Genomic DNA, 19,681 nt, shown 5'->3' on the forward strand with positions numbered 1-19,681 from the left:
GTAATAGTAGCTTCTATTTGCATCACAATTATAGCTTAGTTACTTTCTGAACATTCCTAATAATATGTAACCAACACTAATTTTTATTGCCAAAAGAACAAACTACATAATAGAATAATTACATTGCAATTACTATGTAATACCTGGATTATAAAATTACACACATTAATTATCAAATGCAGGGCAACAAGTAGTTTATGTAGGCAACTTCCAATAAAATGAGTAATACTGGGCTAGCAGTATAACATAACTACATTACAGGTTGCATCTCTATGGTCTGGCACCCTCTGGACTTAACTGGTCCCAAACGAGGGAGTTTGCTGGATAGCAGAAGGTCAATTCTGGACCCCTATTGCCTACCTCTCCGCTCTTCTGGAGGCGGGGGAGGGAGAGGGAGTGGGGCACCAGCCTCCTGGCCATCGGGCTCCCTTCCCAGCCATGTTACTGGCCCAGGCCCCAGCTGCCGCCCCAGCAACGTTCCCGACCTTGGTCCCAGCTGCACTCCTGGTCCTGGCTGCACTCCCTCCACTAACCTTGGTTGTACTCCTGACCCCGGCCTCCCTCTCAGCCACCGGCCACTCTGCTGCCAGACTCTATTTGCAATACAATTATAGCATGGTTTCTCTGAGATTATGCTTCATAACAAATAACCAATACTAATTTTTATTGTCAAACAACATGACAGAATAATTACATTGCAACTATTATGTAATACCTGGATTATAAAAATACTTGCATTAAGTATGAAAACAGAGCATGAAGTATGAAACACAGGGCAATAAGTAATTCATGTTGCCCTTCCCTCCTTGCCACCAGGACTCTCAGGTCCAGGCACATCATGGTCCTGACAGACCTTTACAGTGTAAAGGGGTGGGGAACCTTTTTTTGAATCAGGGGCCACACAAGTGAGAAGCAAAAACACCAAAAAACAAAACAAAACCCCTCACTCAGATGGCCCCCAACTGAGAAGGAGAAAGACACTCCAGATATTCCCCCTTCTATAGTAGGGCCTATAGTAGGATCCAGCATAGTAGATTTTATGTGTTCCAGCTCTGCAGTGGGGCAGCAGGAGGGCTGTAATGCCAGCACAGGCTCCCCAATGTTGGAAGGGGGGCCCCTGCGCCTCAGGGGGTAGATCCAGGCAAGCCAAGGGCCGCATCCGGCTCCTGGGCCTGAGGTTCCCACCAGTGTTCCCTCTAAGGTGGGCGGCAACACAGCTTCACAGGTGATTAATCAGCCCTGCCCAGTCAGAGGCTCAGGGCTTCCTGAGCTGAGCTGACTGACTGGGCGGGGCTGATTAATCACCTGAGAAGCTGCACTGCTGCCCAGCTTAGAGGGAACACTGTTCTCCACCCGGGTGTAATGATTAGAGCTGGTCATAAAAAGGAAAAAACAGCTTTATGCAACACCAGCTCAGACTGTAGGGGCTGCTATAGAGCAGCCATGCCCTGTGACAGGCTGATGAGCAGCCCTATTCTTCTATCCTTCCTCAAGGGCCCTAGCATACAGGAAGGACAAGACAGCTCTATAACACTCGTTACTCCCAAGATTTGTGGTTGTAGCACAACTCCTACGCAGATGTGGGAAGGCTGTTGTGGGGTTGTTCTTAAAAGTGTATGTCAGAACATAAGAACGGCCATACCAGGTCAGACTAATGGTCCATCTAGCCCATTATCCTCTTTTTGGACATTAGTCATTACCAAGTGCTTCAAATGGAGCGTGATCCATTCCATCATTCAGTCTGAGCTTCTGGAAGTTGGATGCTAAGGGCCCCCTGGGGTTGCATGTCTGACCATCTTAGTGGACAACACTTTAATGAGCCTATACTCCGTGACCTTATCTAATTCTCTTTTAAACCTACTTACACTTTTGGACTTCACAGCAACCCCTAGCAACAAATTCTACAGGCTCACTGTGCCTTGTGGGCAGAAGTGCTTAAGTTAGTTTTGAAACTTGCTACTTATAAATGTCAGTGGGTGACCCCTAGTTTTTCTTATGTGAAGGGATAAATAACAATTCCCTGTTCTCCACTGTGACCGGGCACCCCCCAATCTGGTCCAGGGGCCGGCCAGCTTTTCTTCAAATGGAGCGGTCTTGCTCTTTCACGTTGGGGTTTTGGCTGTATTTTCCTTCTCCTCGGGCAGGGGAAGGAAGGGGGGCCCGGGCCCGCCCTCCCTCTCGGGCCCCAGCCCAGGGCCCTAAGGACTGAGACTGTGCCCCAGTCTCGGTCCGGCTGACGGGGTCGTGCCCCTAAACGCGTCAGCCCACGGGCTGTTTCACCGCCCTGCCCTGGGCTACTTCCTTCCTCCCCCTTTTCAGGGTTGTCGGTACTCACGGTGTCTAGGCGCCCCGGAGAGACAACCACAGGAGCGTCCACGTCTCGCTTCTCGCTGGCGAGCCCGTGCCATCCACGAGTCTCTCCCCCTCTCTGGCGGCCGGCAGGGTTTTAAAGTTCCCGCCGGGCCGGGGGTTTTACGTGCCCCGCCCCCATGCCGTCCGCCCCGGTGCGTCACGCCTCCCCGTCTCTCCGGCAGGGCGGGGACGGGCTCAGCTGTTCCGCCGTGTTCCTCCAGCTGGGCCACGGCGTAACCCAGCTGCGCCGCGGCGTCACTCAGCTGAGCAGCGGCTCGGGAGCAGCGGGCACATGGCCGGTACCCATCCCGCAGAGCCTCTGAAAGGATGCAGGTTCCCCAGTTTGGGGTGCGGGGTCTCTGTACCCCGTCACATCCACCGTTTATGATCTTGTAGACCAGGGGCAAACAAAATGCAGTCTGTGGGCTGTGTCGCTGGGACCCTTAGGCACAGAGCAGTCCCACACTGCTTTAAGCAGCTGGTTGCTCCCTGTAGCTCTCTGCTTATGGCATGGGCAAGGGGGAGACTTCACACACTGCGCCATCCCCAGCAAAATTTCTCAGCTCCTATTGGCCAGTTTCTACAGAGACTTCTCTCCTCCTCTCCCCATCCTTCCCCTTCCGCCACCTGGAACAGAGTGCTAGGGGGTATGTCTACACTACAAAGTTAATTCGAACTAACGGACGTTAGTTCAAATTAACTTTGATAGGCGCTACACTAGCGGTCCGCTAGTTCGAACTTAATTCGAACTAGCGGAGCGCTTAGTTCGAACTAGGTAAACCTCATTCTACGAGGACTAAGCCTAGTTCGAACTTACTAGTTCGAATTAAGGGCTGTGTAGACCCTGAATATGAACTAGTGGGAGGCTAGCCCTCCCCAGCTTTCCCTGGTGGCCACTCTGGCCAACACCAGGGAAACTCTATTGCCCCCCTCCCGGCCCCGGAACCCTTAAAGGGGCACGGGCTGGCTACGCTGCCCGTGCCAGGTGCAAGCTTGCCAGCACCCAGCCAGCAGACCCTGCACCTGGCACGGCTCGAGCCAGCCACCCGATGCCCCCCAGCCCTCCCCCTCTTCCCGGGACCAGGCTGGTGGTTCCCGGGAGCTTGCCCGGGACCGCAAGAGGCGGGCACCCGCCTGGTTTAGTGCAGACATCGTGGACCTCGTCCACGACCTCCGCACTAGGCACAGGAAAGCAGCCGTCTAGGGCAGGAGAGCTGCCAGCCTGGCCACCCAGGAGCAGGTTTGCATGAAAATCAAGGTGGTCCACTGAGACCCCCGATCCTGAGCCCTGAGCTTACAATGGCCGTACTGGGTCAGACCAAAGGTCCATCTAGACCAGAAGCCTGTCTGCCGACAGCGGCCAACCCTAGGAACCCTGGAGGGGATGGACCAAAGACAGTGACCAAGCCATTTGTCTCGTGCCATCCCTCTCCAGCCTTCCACAAACTTTGGGCAGGGACGCCACTCCTACCCCCTGGCTAATGTCACTCCATGGACCCAACCTCCATGACTTGATCTCACTTCTCTTTAAACTCTGTTCTAGTTCTAGCCTTCACAGCCTCCTGCAGCAAGGAGTTCCACGGGTTGACTATTTGCTTTGTGAAGAACAACTTTCTGTTACTAGTTTGAAACCTGCTACCCATTCCTTTCCCTTGGTGTCCTCTAGTCCTTCTATTATGGGACCTAATGAAGAACTTTTCTTGATGCACCCTCTCCACCCCACTCATGCTTTTATAGACCTCTATCCTATCCCCCCTCAGTCTCCTCTTTTCTAAACTGAAAAGTCCCAGTCTCTTTAGCCTCTCTTCATATGGGACCTCTTCCAAACCTCTGATCATTTTAGTTGCCCTCCCCTCTCCCACCTCCTTTTCCCAGTCTCCCCGACTTTTGTTCAATAAAGAAAGATTCTATTTTTGACCACACGTTTTCTTTATTTTGTACATCAGGAAGGGGGGCTAGGGAAGGGTAAGTGGAAGGAGGTGAGGGAGGAATGGGGTACGAGCCCCCGATGGGGAGGACTGGGCTGGCTCTGCGGGCTTCTGGGGGTGGAAGCTCTCCTGCAGCCCCCCAATTGCCTCCTCTCCCTAGATGGCAGCCTGCGGCAAGTGCAGCCGGTCTGATGGCCGAGTGCTGTGATGTGCCCAGTGTGGGCACTCAGGGCACTCCAAGACAGGACTGCTGTGCAAGCGGGGCACCCCTGAGAACTGTCTGTCCGGGGTGGGGTTCGGGTCCCTTTAAGCACAGCCCTCGGCTAGCCTGAGGCAGGAGCTCCACGCTCTAAGTCCTCATCTGATGCCCTGCCGGCACTGCTTCCGGCCATCCTTAACCCCGGTTCAGGGTCCACTTAATGTGGACATGCTAGTTTGAATTAGCAAAACGCTAATTCGAACTAGTTTTTTAGTCTGGATGTGTTAGTTCGAATTAGCTTAGTTAGTTCGAATTAGCGCTGTAGTGTAGACATACCCATAGTGAGCAGCCTGCTGTTTTGAGTAGCCTGCATCTGTGGAAGTCAGGGAGCCTGCCTGGGGTGTCCTGCAGCACTACTGGCTGGGAGCCAATTAGGTAAGCACCTCCTTACCAGAGCCTGCCTCTGGCACCCCACTTCCTCTTGCACCCCAACTCTCTGCCACAGGTCACCACCCCCTTCTGCCTTACGTCATCAACCAAACCCTCTGCACCCTCCTTTTCCCAGGTCACAACTCCCTCTCAGACCCAGCACCCCGTTTTACACTCTTCTCCCAGGCCTTAAAGCTCTCTTGCATCTAGACCCCTTCCTGGATCCTGCCCCAGATCACAGTCTCCTCCTTCACCCAAACTCCTACATACCTATGTATGTCTACACTACAGGACAAAGTTGAATTATGATATGCAACTTCTGCTACATTAATTGCATAGCTGAAGTCAAAGTAGCTAAACTCGGCTTTTGGCACTTTCTACACTAAAGGAAGTTGAAGGGAGAACACTTCCTTCGACTTCCCTTACTACTTGTGAAGGCAGGGTTACTGGCATCAACCCAGAGCACCCCTCTAACTTCGAATTAGCTGTCTTAACCAGACCTGCTAATTTGAACCCTGGAAGATTGACAGTGGCAGCTTCAATCTTTCTCTGTAGTGTAGACATACCCTTGTAATGTAGACATACCCTTATCTTGAAATAGGCAACACCATTTGAACTATGCAAGTTGTGTAGCTTATTTTGAGTTAATTTCAAAATAGCTTATTTCAAAATTTTGAAATAGAGCGCGATTCCAAAATGTTCTTTAATCCTTGTGGAATGAGGTTCACAGGGACATCGGAATAGCGCGCCCGTTATATTTCAAAATAGGGTTTACGCAAAGATGCGGAATAGCTATTTTGGGATACCAGAAGAATCCCTAAATAGCTCCGCAGCATAGACTTAGCCTTTCCTGATCTTGACGCTGTGTGTTGGCTATGTCTCTGTCTAGGAAATAGAGTGAGAATCTCTGGATCTCAGCTCTAAGGCTGTATATAAAACCACAGCCAACTAATATTAAGTGTTTGAGTGACTTACAAAACAAGACCAACAGCCTCTTTCCAACCGCTGAAAGTGAATTAATCGCTTTTTAAAAAATATATCAATCCATATAAGCGGGAAGATGAAAATCACCCCCTTGCAGAGGCTATTCCTCTTCAGGTGAGAACAAAATGCAGGACGATGTAGCACTTTAAAGACTAACAAGATGGTTTATTAGATGATGAGCTTTCGTGGGCCAGACCCACTTCCTCAGATCAAATCATTTGATCTGAGGAAGTGGGTCTGGCCCACGAAAGCTCATCATCTAATAAACCATCTTGTTAGTCTTTAAAGTGCTACATCGTCCTGCATTTTGCTTCAACTACCGCAGACTAACACGGCTACATTTCTATCACTATTCTACAGGTGAGAACAGAGAGTCTCACAAGGGGCCCCTCAGGTTAAACTCCTTTGAACCCCGTGCTCCGCGGGTGAAGCAGGATGTAAATTTCAGCTGCAGACTGGCCTAACGTCCCGCAGACGAGTCAGCGGCACAACTGAGCCTAGCGCTGCGCTCGCCTCCCGCGCCCTGCTCGCGCCTTCCGCACTAGCGGCCCCTTCTCGCATCTCACCCCCAGTCTGGTCATTACAAGCCAGTTCCGCGGGTGACTCGCAGCTGCGCGGCGGGGACCTCGCCGCCTGCCCTCGCAGAGCGCCTGGCTGTGAGGCGTCAGCTCCCCTGGCCGGGCCCGGCCCGCTGCACCGCCTGACGCACATCACTGCCCGCCCCCTTCGGAGACTCCCGCTCGCCTGCAGCCGCCGGGCAGGCTGCTCCCCCGCCAGTGGCTAGGGAGGGAAGGGCTCGTAGCGCTTTTCTCAATGAAAGCGCCCCCCCCCCCTCCTCCGCGAGTCTCCCCCCTCTCTCGGGCTATTTGAATAATGTCCCCTGCTGGCAATGCCATTGGCTGGCGGGAGCAGGCTTCGGCCGTGACGTCAGCGGCGGCGGGGTAACGCCTGGCTTGTGGCGGGTAGTTGGAGCCTGTAGAAAAGCCCCGGCGAAGCAGCAGCAGCGAGCGGGGAGCGGGCCGGGCAGCTGCGAGCTGCCACGCGCCGAGGCGCTGCTAGGGACTGGCGGCTGCAGCTTTGCGGAGTGGGGGGGGGTGAAGCGGCTGCGCCCCTCACCCAGTCTCTCGCCTGCTCCACGGACGCGCACTGCGGCTCCACCGGGCTGGGGTTGGAAGAAGGTGCCGAGGGAGCCGCTCTCCCAGCTCCTCCGCCCCCCACTCGTCCGCACCGCCCGCTGCTACCTCTGCTCCAGAAAGCCAGCCGCGGGGAGAAACTGGGCAGCCGGGAGTAGAGACTTTTGGGGGGGACCTCCCAGCCTGAGGCCCCTTCTCACCCCAGCAGCCAGCCCGAGGACAGCGCGAGTTAGGAGCGCCAGGCGCAGCCCGCCGGACTGCGGGAGGGCTGGGGAGCCGAGAGAGGCTCTGGGCAACTAGGCGGGGATGGGAACAGCTCCCGCCCCGGACACAGCCCTGCCTTGCGGGGCAGCAGCCGAGCCGGGGATGCCCTCGGGGGAAGGCGCGAGCTGCTGAGAGGCGGGAGCGGAAAGCCAAGCCGGGAGGGGAGCGGGGCCAGCCCCCACGCGCGGCCGCACTCGTGAATGGGCGTCGCGCTGAGGCGCGTGAGAAGAGACACGCGTCCCCTTGTGGCTGTCCATCGGGCGCGGACACACGCCCGGGGGCCTTTCACCCGGCCAGCAGCGGGCTCCAGGGGGAGAGGACAGCGGCTCCTAGGAGGGATTGCCAGAGATCCAGTGAGTCCCGTAGGTGCCTGAGACAGTCCTGCCTCCTCCTGGAAGTGGAGGCGATCAAGGGATTCCCCTGGCTCCCTGCAACGTCTGCTGGTGACTGACTAGGGGCATCCAGGGGCTCTTCTGAGCTCTTGCAAGTGAAGGAAGAGACTAACCGGGAATCCAACTGGTGACTGAGTCGGGAGGGGGTCCCTAGGAACCAGTGACTTCTTCCCCATCCCATGGGAATATGAAACCTGCCAGCCTTTCCCCCTTCTTTGTGGCCACCTTGCTCCTCTCCTTCCCCCCAGCCCTGAGGTCGGAAGAGAGGAACCCTCTCTCCGGCTCCCAGCCTGGGCAGCAGCTGCAGCGAGAGCCCCCCAGCTTCTCCCGGCTCCAGAGGAAGAGCTTGGCGGTAGATTTCATCGTCCCTTCCCTGTTCCGGACCTACCTGCGGGAGCTGCTGCTGGGCGGCAGGGAAGCAGGGGACCGGCTCCGGACGCGCTGCAGTCTGGTGTTGGAGTGCTCGCCCCTGCTTCGGGTGGCCAACCACTGGCTTCCCGGAGTCGGATCCCCGCGGCCGCCGGCCCGGGCCCGAAACCTGTCCAAGGTGCTGAAAGGGGGCTCGGTGCGAAAGCTCCGCAGAGCCAAGCAGCTGGTGCTGGAGGTAGGAGAAGGGAGCCTGCGGGAGGGTTGCGCCTGGGACCCGGCCCGGGCGGCGGGCGAAGAAGCGGAGCCAACTACGGGGGAGCTGGAGTTTAACCTCACCGAGCAGTTCAGCTGGTGGATCCGCTCCGGAGAAGGAAGGCTGAGGATCCGGCTGATGCCCGAGAGGAAGGCGGCGTTCCTGGGCAGAGAGAGCAGCTTATCCGCGGCCATCAGAGCCGCCCAGCCCCGCCTGCTCTTTCAGATCTCCTGGAGAGGTGAGCGCTCGCTTTGCATGCTCTGGCGCCACGGTTCGCACCCCGCGCGCTCCATGTCCCCGGCTAGCCCGGAGAACTTCCGCATCGGCTGGGGAGCTGGGGCCCAAGTGCTCTTCCCATGTAGCCTCTCCCTTATCCCGAGGCTGGGGAAAGTTTGGAACACCCGCCAGGATCCAAGCCCTGGTTCGAGCCCCCCTCCCGTCCGTGTTTACCTCCCCTGGGGGGAGGCAAAGGGCTCCCGTGTTTCTCCAGTGCTCCCTCCCCATGTATGCGGCTAACCTAGCCCTACACAGGGGACTAGTAACTGTGTTGTGTTTGGACTGCACTAGCCTGTATCAAATGGTCCCGGTCCAAATAAAAACCGGGGAGGGGAGTAGAGATGCCCCCCCCCCCGAAGTCTCTCGCCCCAGGATCTGCAGACCGCACAACTCCCCAGGCTCCCTACTAGAGGTCTGTCTTCCCCTTCTGCAAATTGGTCAGTCGGGATTGTGCAGCCAGCTGTGGAGCGCAGAGACATACATGGAGGGAGGGGGGTGTGTGAGAGAGAGAGAGAATAAGGGACATTTGGAAGTGGCTGCAGCAGTTCCCAGGGGCTGGCAGTAATTATCACTGCAGATTGCTTTACACGGGGGTCCTGCAATGCTGTCTTATCTCCTCTACCCAGAAACTTTTGTGCTGGTTCAATAATATAGCATTGATCTAATACCCTGGCTCCAGTTTTCTCTGCTCTCCTGTCTTCCCCAGCTACAGCAGGAATGGTGGCCAGGAGAATGCCGTCTCTTATTGAGTAAGAGGGGACGGGCATTAAAAACTCACTATGGGTCTAATCTTGCTGTTGACGAATGGTCTGTATCCCACTGAGAAGCTGCAGGGTGCCAATGCTAGCTCCCTGCCCTAGCCACCTGCTTGACTTTTCTTTAAAATCAAAATGAAATGGGGCTTTTCCCACCTGTCTCCTCTTTGCTAGAGCTTTAGCAGAACAGAGAGCCCGAGGACGAGCGTAGTTGTGCAGATCATCTAGACAGCACCCAGCTGTTTTGCTTAACCTCTGGAATTTGTTCCATTCAGACATAAGGACTCGAAGTCCAACTACTCCTCCATAGTGTGGTCCTGCCTTCGTGGAAATCAATCGTAATACTGCCACTGACCTAAGTAGTGTAGGATCCGGATTTATAAAGTGGAGAAATAGGGATTTAATTTGATAATAAAGGCTGCAAATCTGACTGTAGAGCAACAAGTGATTTCTGGCTCCTCATTTATTACCAACCAGGAAGCAGCCAAAACAATTATGCCGTTGGTGTATCAACACAATGAGGCATTCATGTCATGAACTGGACACAGCTGTGTGATAGTAAATACTCAGAACAAATATAAGGCTTGAGCACTTGGTTCTTCTTCAGTTGGAGGTGAACTGGGGCGTAATAAACTCTGTCCTTTGGAACCTAAGGAGTCTAAAAGGAACGGGCATTGGATGGGTTAAAGTGTAGAAAGCACGACAGCTGTCAGCACTGATACTTCTCTATTGCAAGATTTTAAGCTACATTCCCTCAGATAAAAAGTCTTTGTTCTGGGCCAAGTCTTTGTTCTGTGATTTTGTCTCTTTATCCACAATTATTTAAGCTCTAATACTAGCTTTCTTTCATTTTCTCTTACGGAAAGAACATAGGCCCTAATGGACAGTATAACCAAATACTTTGTCGCAGGGAGAGCAGTTGGATAGCTTATTTAATGGACCGCAGAATATACTTAAAGTATTAAGAGACAAGTCACTGCTGGAGCTTGAAGCACAATGATGAAGCAGCCAGCTTTGTGCTCAAAACTGGACAAAATGGGCCAGCAATTATTAATTCTGTTGAAACTAACTTCAGGAAGCCACTTCAGATGTCCCCTAATATAATGGAAATCAGACTGGGCTTTTAAAGCGGGTCTGCATGATGTATTTTTTATTTACAGGGAGATAACTAAAACAGGTCTTTGATGTGGCTGCAAAATCCTGATGGATGCCTGTACCTTTTATAATGATGTTGTTTCTCTCCCCTTCACCCCATGACTGGCCTCCCATAACTACATCATAGTAAAACACTGTTGTTTCCACTAAGTCCTTACAGTGTCACAACTAGTCTGTTAGGGTATGTTTACACTACAAAGTTAGTTCGAACTAACGGACGTTAGTTAGAACTAACTTTCATAGGCGCTACACTAGCGCTCCGTTAGTTCGAACTTAATTCGAACTAACGGAGCGCTTAGTTCAAACTAGGTAATCCTCATTCCACGAGGATTAAGCCTAGTTCGAACTTACTAGTTCGAATTAAGGGCTGTGTAGACCCTTAATTCGAACTAGTGGGAGGCTAGCCCTCCCCAGGTTTCCCTGGTGGCCACTCTGGCCAACACCAGGGAAACTCTACTGCCCCCTTCCCGGCCCCGGAGCCGTTAAAGGGGCACGGGCTGGCTACGGTGCCCGTGCCAGGTGCAAGCCTGCCAGCACCCAGCCAGCAGACCCTGCACCTGGCATGGATCGAGCCACCCACCCGATGCCCCCCAGCCCTCCTCCTCTTCCTGGGACCAGGCTGGCGGCTCCCGGGAGCTTGCCCGGGACCGCAAGAGGTGGGCACCCACCTGGGCTAGTGCGGACATCGTGGACCTCGTCCACGACCTCCGCACTAGGCACAGGAAAGTGGCCGGCTAGGGCAGGAGAGCTTCCAGCCTGGCCACCCAGGAGCAGGTGTGCATGAAAATCAAGGTGGTCCACTGAGACCCCCGACCCTGAGCCCTGAACTTACAATGGCCGTACTGGGTCAGACCAAAGGTCCATCTAGCCCAGTAGCCTGTCTTCCGACAGCGGCCAACCCTAGGGACCCTGGAGGGGATGGACCGAAGACAGTGACCAAGCCATTTGTCTCGTGCCATCCCTCTCCAGCCTTCCACAAACCTTGGGCAGGGACACCACTCCTACCCCCTGGCTAATAGCACTCCATGGACCCAACCTCCATGACTTGATCTCACTTCCCTTTAAACTCTGTTCTAGTTCTAGCCTTCACAGCCTCCTGCAGCAAGGAGTTCCACAGGTTGACTCTTTGCTTTGTGAAGAACAACTTTCTGTTACTAGTTTGAAGCCTGCTACCCATTCCTTTCCTTTGGTGTCTTCTAGTCCTTCTTTATGGGAACTAATGAAGAACTTTTCTGTATGCACCCTCTCCACCCAACTCCTGCTTTTAGAGACCTCTATCCTGTCCCTCCTCCGTCTCCTCTTTTCTAAGCTGAAAAGTCCCAGTCTCTTTAGCCTCCCTTCATATGGGACCTGTTCCCAACCCCTGATCATTTTAGTTGCCCTCCCCTCTCCCAGCCTCTCTCTTCCCCTCTCCCACCTCCTTTTCCCAGTCTCCCCCAGTTTTGTTCAATAAAGACAGATTCAATTTTTGAACACAATTGTCCTTTATTTTGTACATCAAGAAGAGGGGCTAGGGAAGGGTAAGTGGAAGGAGGTGAGGGAGGAATGGGGTACGCACCCCTAATGGGGAGGACTGGGCTGGCTATGCGGGCTTTTGGGGTGGAAGCTCTCCTGCAGCCCCCCAATTGCCCCCTCTCCCTAGATGGCAGCCTGCGGCAAGTGCAGCCGGTCTGATGGCCGAGTGCTGTGATGTGCCCAGTGTGGGTACTCCGGGCAATCCAAGCCAGGACTGCTTTGCAAGCGGGGCACCCCTGAGACCTGTTTGTCCAGGGTGGGGGTCGGGACCCTTTAAGCACAGCCCTCGGCTAGCCTGGCACAGCATCTCCACGCTCTAAGTCCTCCTCTGATGCCCTGCCGGCACTGCTTCCGGCCATCCTTAAGCCCGGTTCAGGGTCCACTTAATGTGGACATGCTAGTTCGAATTAGCAAAACGCTAATTCGAACTAGTTTTTTAGTCTGGATCCGTTAGTTCGAATTAGCTTAGTTCGAATTAACTAATTCGAACTAAGTTAGTTCGAATTAACGTTGTAGTGTAGACGTACCCTTAGTTTTCTTGCTGTTTCTGTTCACTTTTTTCCTCCTGTTAAGCCATGGACAAAGGGGCTGTCTCCACTTTAGACTTAAGAAAAAAAACCATGGCTGAGCCTGAGTTAACATGTGCCACATTCATGCAACGTGATTCTCTGTCTCTGTGACATGGTGATGTAGTCAGCAGGCCTGAGCTATAGGGAAGATCCTGAGATATCTGTTAAGGTGTATTTACCCTGAGGTAACTGCAGTGAAGAATTGTTGCTGGAGGTAATCTCAACAATTAAAGCTTGTTGGTCCTTCATTCCATTCCCATAAGCCCCCTGACCAGAAACAGATTGTCAAGCTCCCTCCCCCTTCTGTCCAACTTCTTGGTTGCAGTTTCTGTCAGGGCTCAGTGTTTCTATGGCCAAGATCCCAGCAGAAACTGAGACACAACTCAGTGTTGCTGGGGCCAAGGTCCTAGTTGAAAGTAAGGACAGTTTCTAAAGCCAATTTAGCTCCACAGGTTTGGTGGGAGCTGTAGTGTCTGTGCTTGCCTTCAGTAGGAATAAAGTTATTTTTTAGCCTATGTTAAGCTAGTCCATGTTAGCTAACTGGGCTTACACTCTCAGTGATGAAAATTTAGTTGTAGCTGCAGTCCACAATAGATGATAAATCCTAATCTGTTTTACAATACAAGAAGCCATAGGCCAAAGAAAGGTGTCTGGGTTTTATTTTATTATGATTCTGTATTGTTTACTGGAGATCATTCATGTGTATCAGTGATCTCAGCATAAACCCTTAGCAGAAACAGGGCTCTGTAGCTTTTACTGGGATGTGGCTCAGCAAGGCCCTGCCAGGTGATGGAATTGCATTGACTGTACTCTGCTAGGATTTTATACCATGATAGGTCCATGTGCTTTAGTTATCTCACCGTAATATGGAGATCCCCCGGATTGTAGTGCATATAGAGTATATCAACAGTGCAATTAGACACCCAGATGACTCAAGCTTGTGGTGGTGTGCTAAAGACAGGGGTGACAGAGCATAGGGATCCAAGGGGCATGGTCCCCCCACTTTTTGCAATGGGACTGGTCCTCTTCCCCTCTTCTACACTGTCCTTGGCCAGGCAGGAAGCTAGAGCCCAGCTCATGTAAGAGCAGTCTAGGGAGCTCAGGCAATTGTGGGGAGCCACAGCAAACCCTCCACCTGCCCAGGATTGGATGCCCATGAGCAGTCCTCAGCCTCTGTCCCCAACACTCCCTGGCTCCCTGCCCAGGGCAGATGAAGGGTATGTGGCTCTATACAGCTGCCTGTCTCGCTACAGCTGCCTTTTACTATGGCCCAGCAATGGCTTTTTGGCCCTCTGGGTGCCAGGTCAGGGTAAGAAGCACACTGGCAGCTCTGGGTAGCCATGGACCCTCCGTCTGCTCTGGGCAAAGGACCCAGAGGTGGAGATGCAGGCTGGGGGCTGATCCATTTTGGCCCGGGGCCAAGGCATGGCCTTGAAGTCGGGGGGAAGAAGGGCAGGGGCCTGGCTGTGGAGGGGTGGTTCTAGTGTCCCTCTATTTTTAGGAAGAATCCATCAGTCCTGGCTAAAGAGCTATTTAATTCCAGTGCTGGCATTTGGCCTTGGGCTGCAGCCTGAGCTCTGAGACCCTCCCATCACATTCTACTGTGCTAGAGGGACTGGTCACAGACTGCTTACGTAGGTTGTGTGGAAGATCCCTCTATGTCAGTTGCACTTTAACTGGGCTGAATTCACCCAGGGGCATATTATCATCACAGGTACTCAGCACACTTGGTCTTGAAATGTTAAGTTGGTTTCTTGTAGGTGTGATCAGATGATTTAAACTACAATACTTGTAAAATAACTTCCTGTGATTAATTACTACTTACATATGCTAAGGTGGGAAACGTTCATTAAGAAGGGGGCACAGTGGGATGAAAATGACTCATGCCTTCCTCAAAAGGCCAAAGTACTTCAATTCATAAAATGGATTTTAAATTCCAATTATATTTTTAAATAGTAATGCATAACTTATCCCTCCCTGGCTGGGGGACACATTTCTCCTGCTCTGGGGTCTTCCCATGGAATTACACTAACCTGCCACATGGGTAATGTCTGAAATAACAGTCATCTTCTTGGTACTCACTACATAGCAGTGTCCCTACTAGAGCTATGGCAGTACTGACACTTTCCAAGCAACTAAATATACTGCAGGGATTCTCATTTACACTAAGGTCTCCTTATACCATTCTAGCAGAGTAAAGGGGACGCACAAATATTTTAAAAAGTGACCATTGTGTAAATGAAAACTGGACTCCATGGGTAAACTATTGGCCCTACTGAAATTAACAGGCATTTTGCCAAGGATTTCAGAGGTGCCAGGATTTCACTCACAGCTTTACCTACACCTTTACTTAATTATTTGTTGCTATTTTGCTTCCTAACAAGAAAGTTGGGGTTAGGCAATAGTGAATCCAGCTGCCCTAATTCCAGGAAGTAAGCAGATACATCTCACTAGTGTCTGTCTGTCTTTCTGCTAAATCCCAATTATGTACCCAGGACCTGATTTAGTTCCCACTTAAGTGAATGGTACAATTTCCACAGTAGATCAACACCTTGCAGCACAGCTTCAGATGCACTTCCCTGAAGTGCAAGTGGTTCAGCTTGGACTTGGGGTTCAGCAGCTAATTGCTGTAGGCATTGTAGCTGTACCAGACAAACTCCAAGGGTTTACCATTCCTTAAACCCAATGGATGCTTAACCAGGGCATATTGGAGCTTTTCTTGTCTGCACATGGGGCAGCACCGATGCAGTTAAGAGATGCCCCAATTTGCAATAGCTGATCTGACCTCTGTTTTAAACAATGGTAAATCCAACTGGTAAGTCCAAATTGTGTACCAATTTAAACAATGGTAAGTCCAAATTGTGACTTTCCTTGGGGTTTTGCACACCAGCCGCTGGTGAACAATTGCTAGAGCAGAGCAAACCCTAAATATATACATGATTTGAGAGGATCCCTGCTAGGCTTTTTCCTGTTCTTTTCTGCCCCAACTAGTAGGAAAAAGAGTCTCTTTCCAGATCACCAGATTCTGGTGCCTTCAGAAGATAAGTTGATGGCACTGTACTACTGGGTCAGCTTTGGGGATTTTGAATTCTTCTGTTTAGAAGGAAGTAACATGTCAAGTGGTTTCTCTGAGCAGGTAAGCAGGATAGTTAATGCCTATTATGCCCACTGGCATGTAGGGCAGCAATGAAGGTTCTTCATTTTTGTCTGTCTTTGGCCATTTTTTCCAGTGTGTTCCAGTTGTAATTCATTCTCTTCATGTCTGCCTCAACAGTATGCTGCCACGTTGTCTTGGGCCCTAACTTGCCAATATCGTACATGGTTTGTACATTCCAGAATCCAATTCTGGTCTTTGTCTTGGTGTCCATCATCATGGCAGTAGCTTCCTCATGGCTTTCACTACTGTCAGTCATACAAGTCCCCAGAGAGGACTTAGGAAGGCCATCACACAAAGTTGTAGGAGAATTCTTCATTGCTGTTTCCGTAACATAATTTTTCTATGTCAGGGTTGTTAGCCCTGAGCCAAACCCCCAACCTGGAGAACCAGTGAATCACACTTAGTCTAGTCTCTACCCTTCGACCTGTCCAGCACAGATGATCCTACCAGAAGCACTAGGCTCCTGCCGACAGAGCCAGCTTTAGGAAGTATGGGGCCCGATTCGAACAATTTTGACCGGGCCTCACAGCAATTTTGGGGTTGAGCAAAAAAAAAAAGCACAAAAAAAATCCCATGCCAACACACACACCCCCCTCCAGCGGCACAGGAAAACCCTGAGCTAAACGCACACCTCCTCCAGGGCCGGCAGATTTGTATAATTTTTGGTGGTGTCCCATAAGCCACACCCTTTGACCCCCATTAACTAGGCCTCTGGAGGTAACACGCTTGGGGCAAGATGGACACATGACCAGAAGTAAAAGGTGTCATGTCACCCCTCTCGAAGGACTTTTCCCACCATCCTCCTACCAACAGGGATTAGTTTGGCCCCCACCAACCCCCTCCCCCATGCAACTATCCTGCAATTGCATTAACCCAATGTGTGTGCCATTAACTCGGGGACAGAGAGCTGGAGGAAGTGTTCCCTCTAAGGCTATGGCTACACTCGCGGCTTCTTACGCAAGTATAGCCATTCTTGCTCAAGAACCCACAGAGCATCCACACTGCCCGCCTGCTCTTGGCAAAGAAATTTAAAGTATGGCATGGTAAGAGAGCGTGTCTTGTGCAAGAGCTACACTCTTTTCTAACAAGTGTAAGCTCTCTTGCGCAAGAGGGCAGTGTGGTTGCTTGGCAGGGATTTCTTGCGCAAGAAACCTCTATGGCTAAAATGGCTATTGGAGCTTTCTTGATCAAAAGCACAGCTCGCACATGGCAGTGTGGACATGTTCTTGCACAAGAAGCTGCCAGTGTAGACATAGACTAAGAGTTTCCTCCCATGAGCAGGAATGGATTTTGTGTTGTGCACCTGTACTGAGTTCATGTGGCTTGTTTGGATGTGACACTGTGGCACCCAAGTTATTAATAAATATTTTATAAACCCTTACCTTTTCTCTTTGCTGCCATGTCTTCTCCTCTTGCTCCATCAGCTCCCCTGGTGCCTGCTGCCCCCCAACTCCTCACCCTCCTCTGCTGTCCTGACTCCTGCCCTTCTCGCTGCCCTCAGCCCTCCTGCGACCTGCCCCCCTCCACCAGCCCTTCTCTCTTCCCTGTGCCCACTCCTCCAGTAGCCCCACTCTGATCATGTGAGCTACCCCTCTTCTAACACCTCCCTCTACACACCTGCCCTGCCTCTGTCCTCTGGTGCTGGTCTCTCCCCTGCAGGTGTCTGCCCTTCTGCTTCACCCCAGAATCCCCTGGCACCTGCACCTTCCCTTAGCCCTGCACCCTCCTGGTGCCTCCCCCTTCCCTTACTGCCCCTGCCTCCTTTGACCTCTTTTTCCCTGATGCCCACCCCCTCACCACTCTCTGCCCCATTCCCCTCCTGCCCCTCTGTGCCCTCACACATGACTTGCTCCATCCTCACCTTTCTCATGTCCACCCCTTCTTTCAAGCCTTCTCCCAACACCTCCCCCTCCCCCCTCTAGCCCCCAGTGCCCTTCCTCTCTCCTCTCCCAGCATCACCCTGTCCCCCTCTCACTGACACCTCCCCTACTGCCCTTTTCCTCATTGTCTGCACTTGGCCCCCTGCCATTTGTCTCTCCTCCACACTGTCCCTTGGTGCCTTCCCCTTGCTTCCCCCTCCCCCTCTGCACAAGCCCCTTCCTCTCCCGCCCTCCCCACTCCACACAAGCCCCTTGCTCCTAGTTTTCCCTCTCCCCTACCTTCTGCCTTGCACTTTGCGGGGCCAGGGCCGGAGTCTGTGCTCGGGCTCCGGACTCCAAACCCAAAGCCAGGCCATGCAATGCAACGTGCCTCCGAGGAGTTTTAAAGTCCCGGGACATGATGTCACATCACATCCGGCTGTCCTCCCCGCTCACCTGCAAATGCCATGCATGGCAGCAGCAGCACGTGCCAGCGAAGGGGAGCCACACTGAAAGCCGCACATGGCAGGGATGGTCTGGGACCAGGGGGGATGCTCTGGGGGCGGGGTGGGAGGACATGTGAAGGGGCTGGCAGGGGAGGAAGAGCCAGGGGAGAGACCCAGCTCCACATATTGCTGCAGCAGGGCCCCGGCTCTGAACAATAACTCGCCGCCCATAGCACCCAGCACACTTCCGGGTTCAGGGCGCGGGGCCCCTTTAGGAATGGGACCCCATTCGGGGGAATTGGGTGAATTGGCCTAAGGCTGGCCCTGCCTGCCAACATAGCTCTAGGGGTCAGTGAGACACACAAGCCCCACAACTGCGACAAGGTAGTGATCCATTGGCGGGAGGTAAGCAAGATGGCTCAGTTTTATTCCTCATTTTGCCACTGTCTTACTGTGTGTTCTTGGGACCAGCAATTTAACATCTTTTGGGAGCCAAGCAATTTTATAGCAAATAATTTGTTTAACGAATGCAGCCTCGTTTAGTGTTTCCAAATTGTCTGCAACAGTTTAAGATTTTGCTCAGATTTACTCAAAAGCATTTGCCAGATAATTTCAGCAATATTTCTTGGTCTATAGCAGGGATGGCCAAACCATACATAGTTCACGAGCTACATGTGACTCTTTTACAGTTAAAATGTGGCTTGCAGAGCCCCGGCCTCCCTTTCTCTGTTTATCTGACTGGAAGGAACTCTGGGGTTCTGCCCTGCAATGGTGGGATTAGCGGTTTCTGCCAGAGATGAGTGGTGCCTGTTGAGAGTGTATGTGAGTGTCTCAATTTAAAGGTTTAGTCTATCCTAACAATTGGAGTCATACCCACTCAGGCATGTCCGGCCCCTTACCATCAGTGGTTCCTCCCTGCAGCTCTGAGGCATCCAGAACAGCTGAGAGCTGCAGGAAGGGGCTGTTGCTTTAGCTTCCTGGGGAAAGGCAGCAGCAAAAGCAGCAGTTTTCCCTGTGGCTCCCAGCTGTTGTATGCTGCCTCTCCCCATGGTTGCAGTTCCCAGCTTGCCTGCTGCAGCAGCTGTTGCACAGAGAGGGAGCCCAAAGGCACCATGTGACCAAACAGGGTCAGCAAATCCTGACAATAATATGGAGGGAGCACATGACCCCATGTTCTCCCCACTTTCCTCACATCACTTCTATGGGGCGAGGATCCCAGGGCTTCAGCTTCATGGAGTGAGCCTGCCAGAGCTCAGGGCTTCAACCCTAGGTCCTGATGGATGCCTCCTGTGAGGCTAAAGCTCTGGTGATATGGTATTTTCTGCTCCCTGATCATAACTTTGTAAATCTGATTTTAAAATCAGATATGTGCTTGTGTTCAGTATTGCTTTCTGCAAGTGTAATTCTACTAGTGTTTAAAATTCACTGTTCTCAGGAACATTCCTGCCAATGAACTCATTGAATAAAATATTAATGGTAAGCAAACACAAAAGGAGCATAGATACAGATAAAGCACATCTTACTAGTGTGAACATTCACATGTTCTTGAGGTATTTTCTCTGCTCCCCTTGCTGTGACTATTTCTTCTATCTGCAATTGAAGAAATATCGCCTTCACCAGGTGGTGGGAGACTTGAACACTTTATT

General features: G+C 52.2%; 1 protein-coding gene across 1 annotated transcript in view; it reads left to right on the plus strand.

The window, feature by feature from the left end:
- The first annotated feature begins 6,839 nt into the window (after window positions 1-6,839).
- LOC149525182 (ALK tyrosine kinase receptor-like) overlaps window positions 6,840-19,681 on the plus strand; it is a 481,148-nt gene continuing 468,306 nt past the window's right edge. Inside the window, exon 1 of the mRNA XM_089777172.1 lies at window positions 6,840-8,541. Coding sequence (XP_089633298.1) covers window positions 7,869-8,541 — 673 coding nt within the window. The 5' untranslated portion in view covers window positions 6,840-7,868. The remainder of the gene's footprint in view (window positions 8,542-19,681) is intronic.

The sequence above is a fragment of the Pelodiscus sinensis genome, chromosome 3 (assembly GCF_052426305.1).
Source record: "Pelodiscus sinensis isolate ZL-2025 chromosome 3, ASM5242630v1, whole genome shotgun sequence".
NCBI lineage: Eukaryota > Metazoa > Chordata > Testudines > Trionychidae > Pelodiscus > Pelodiscus sinensis.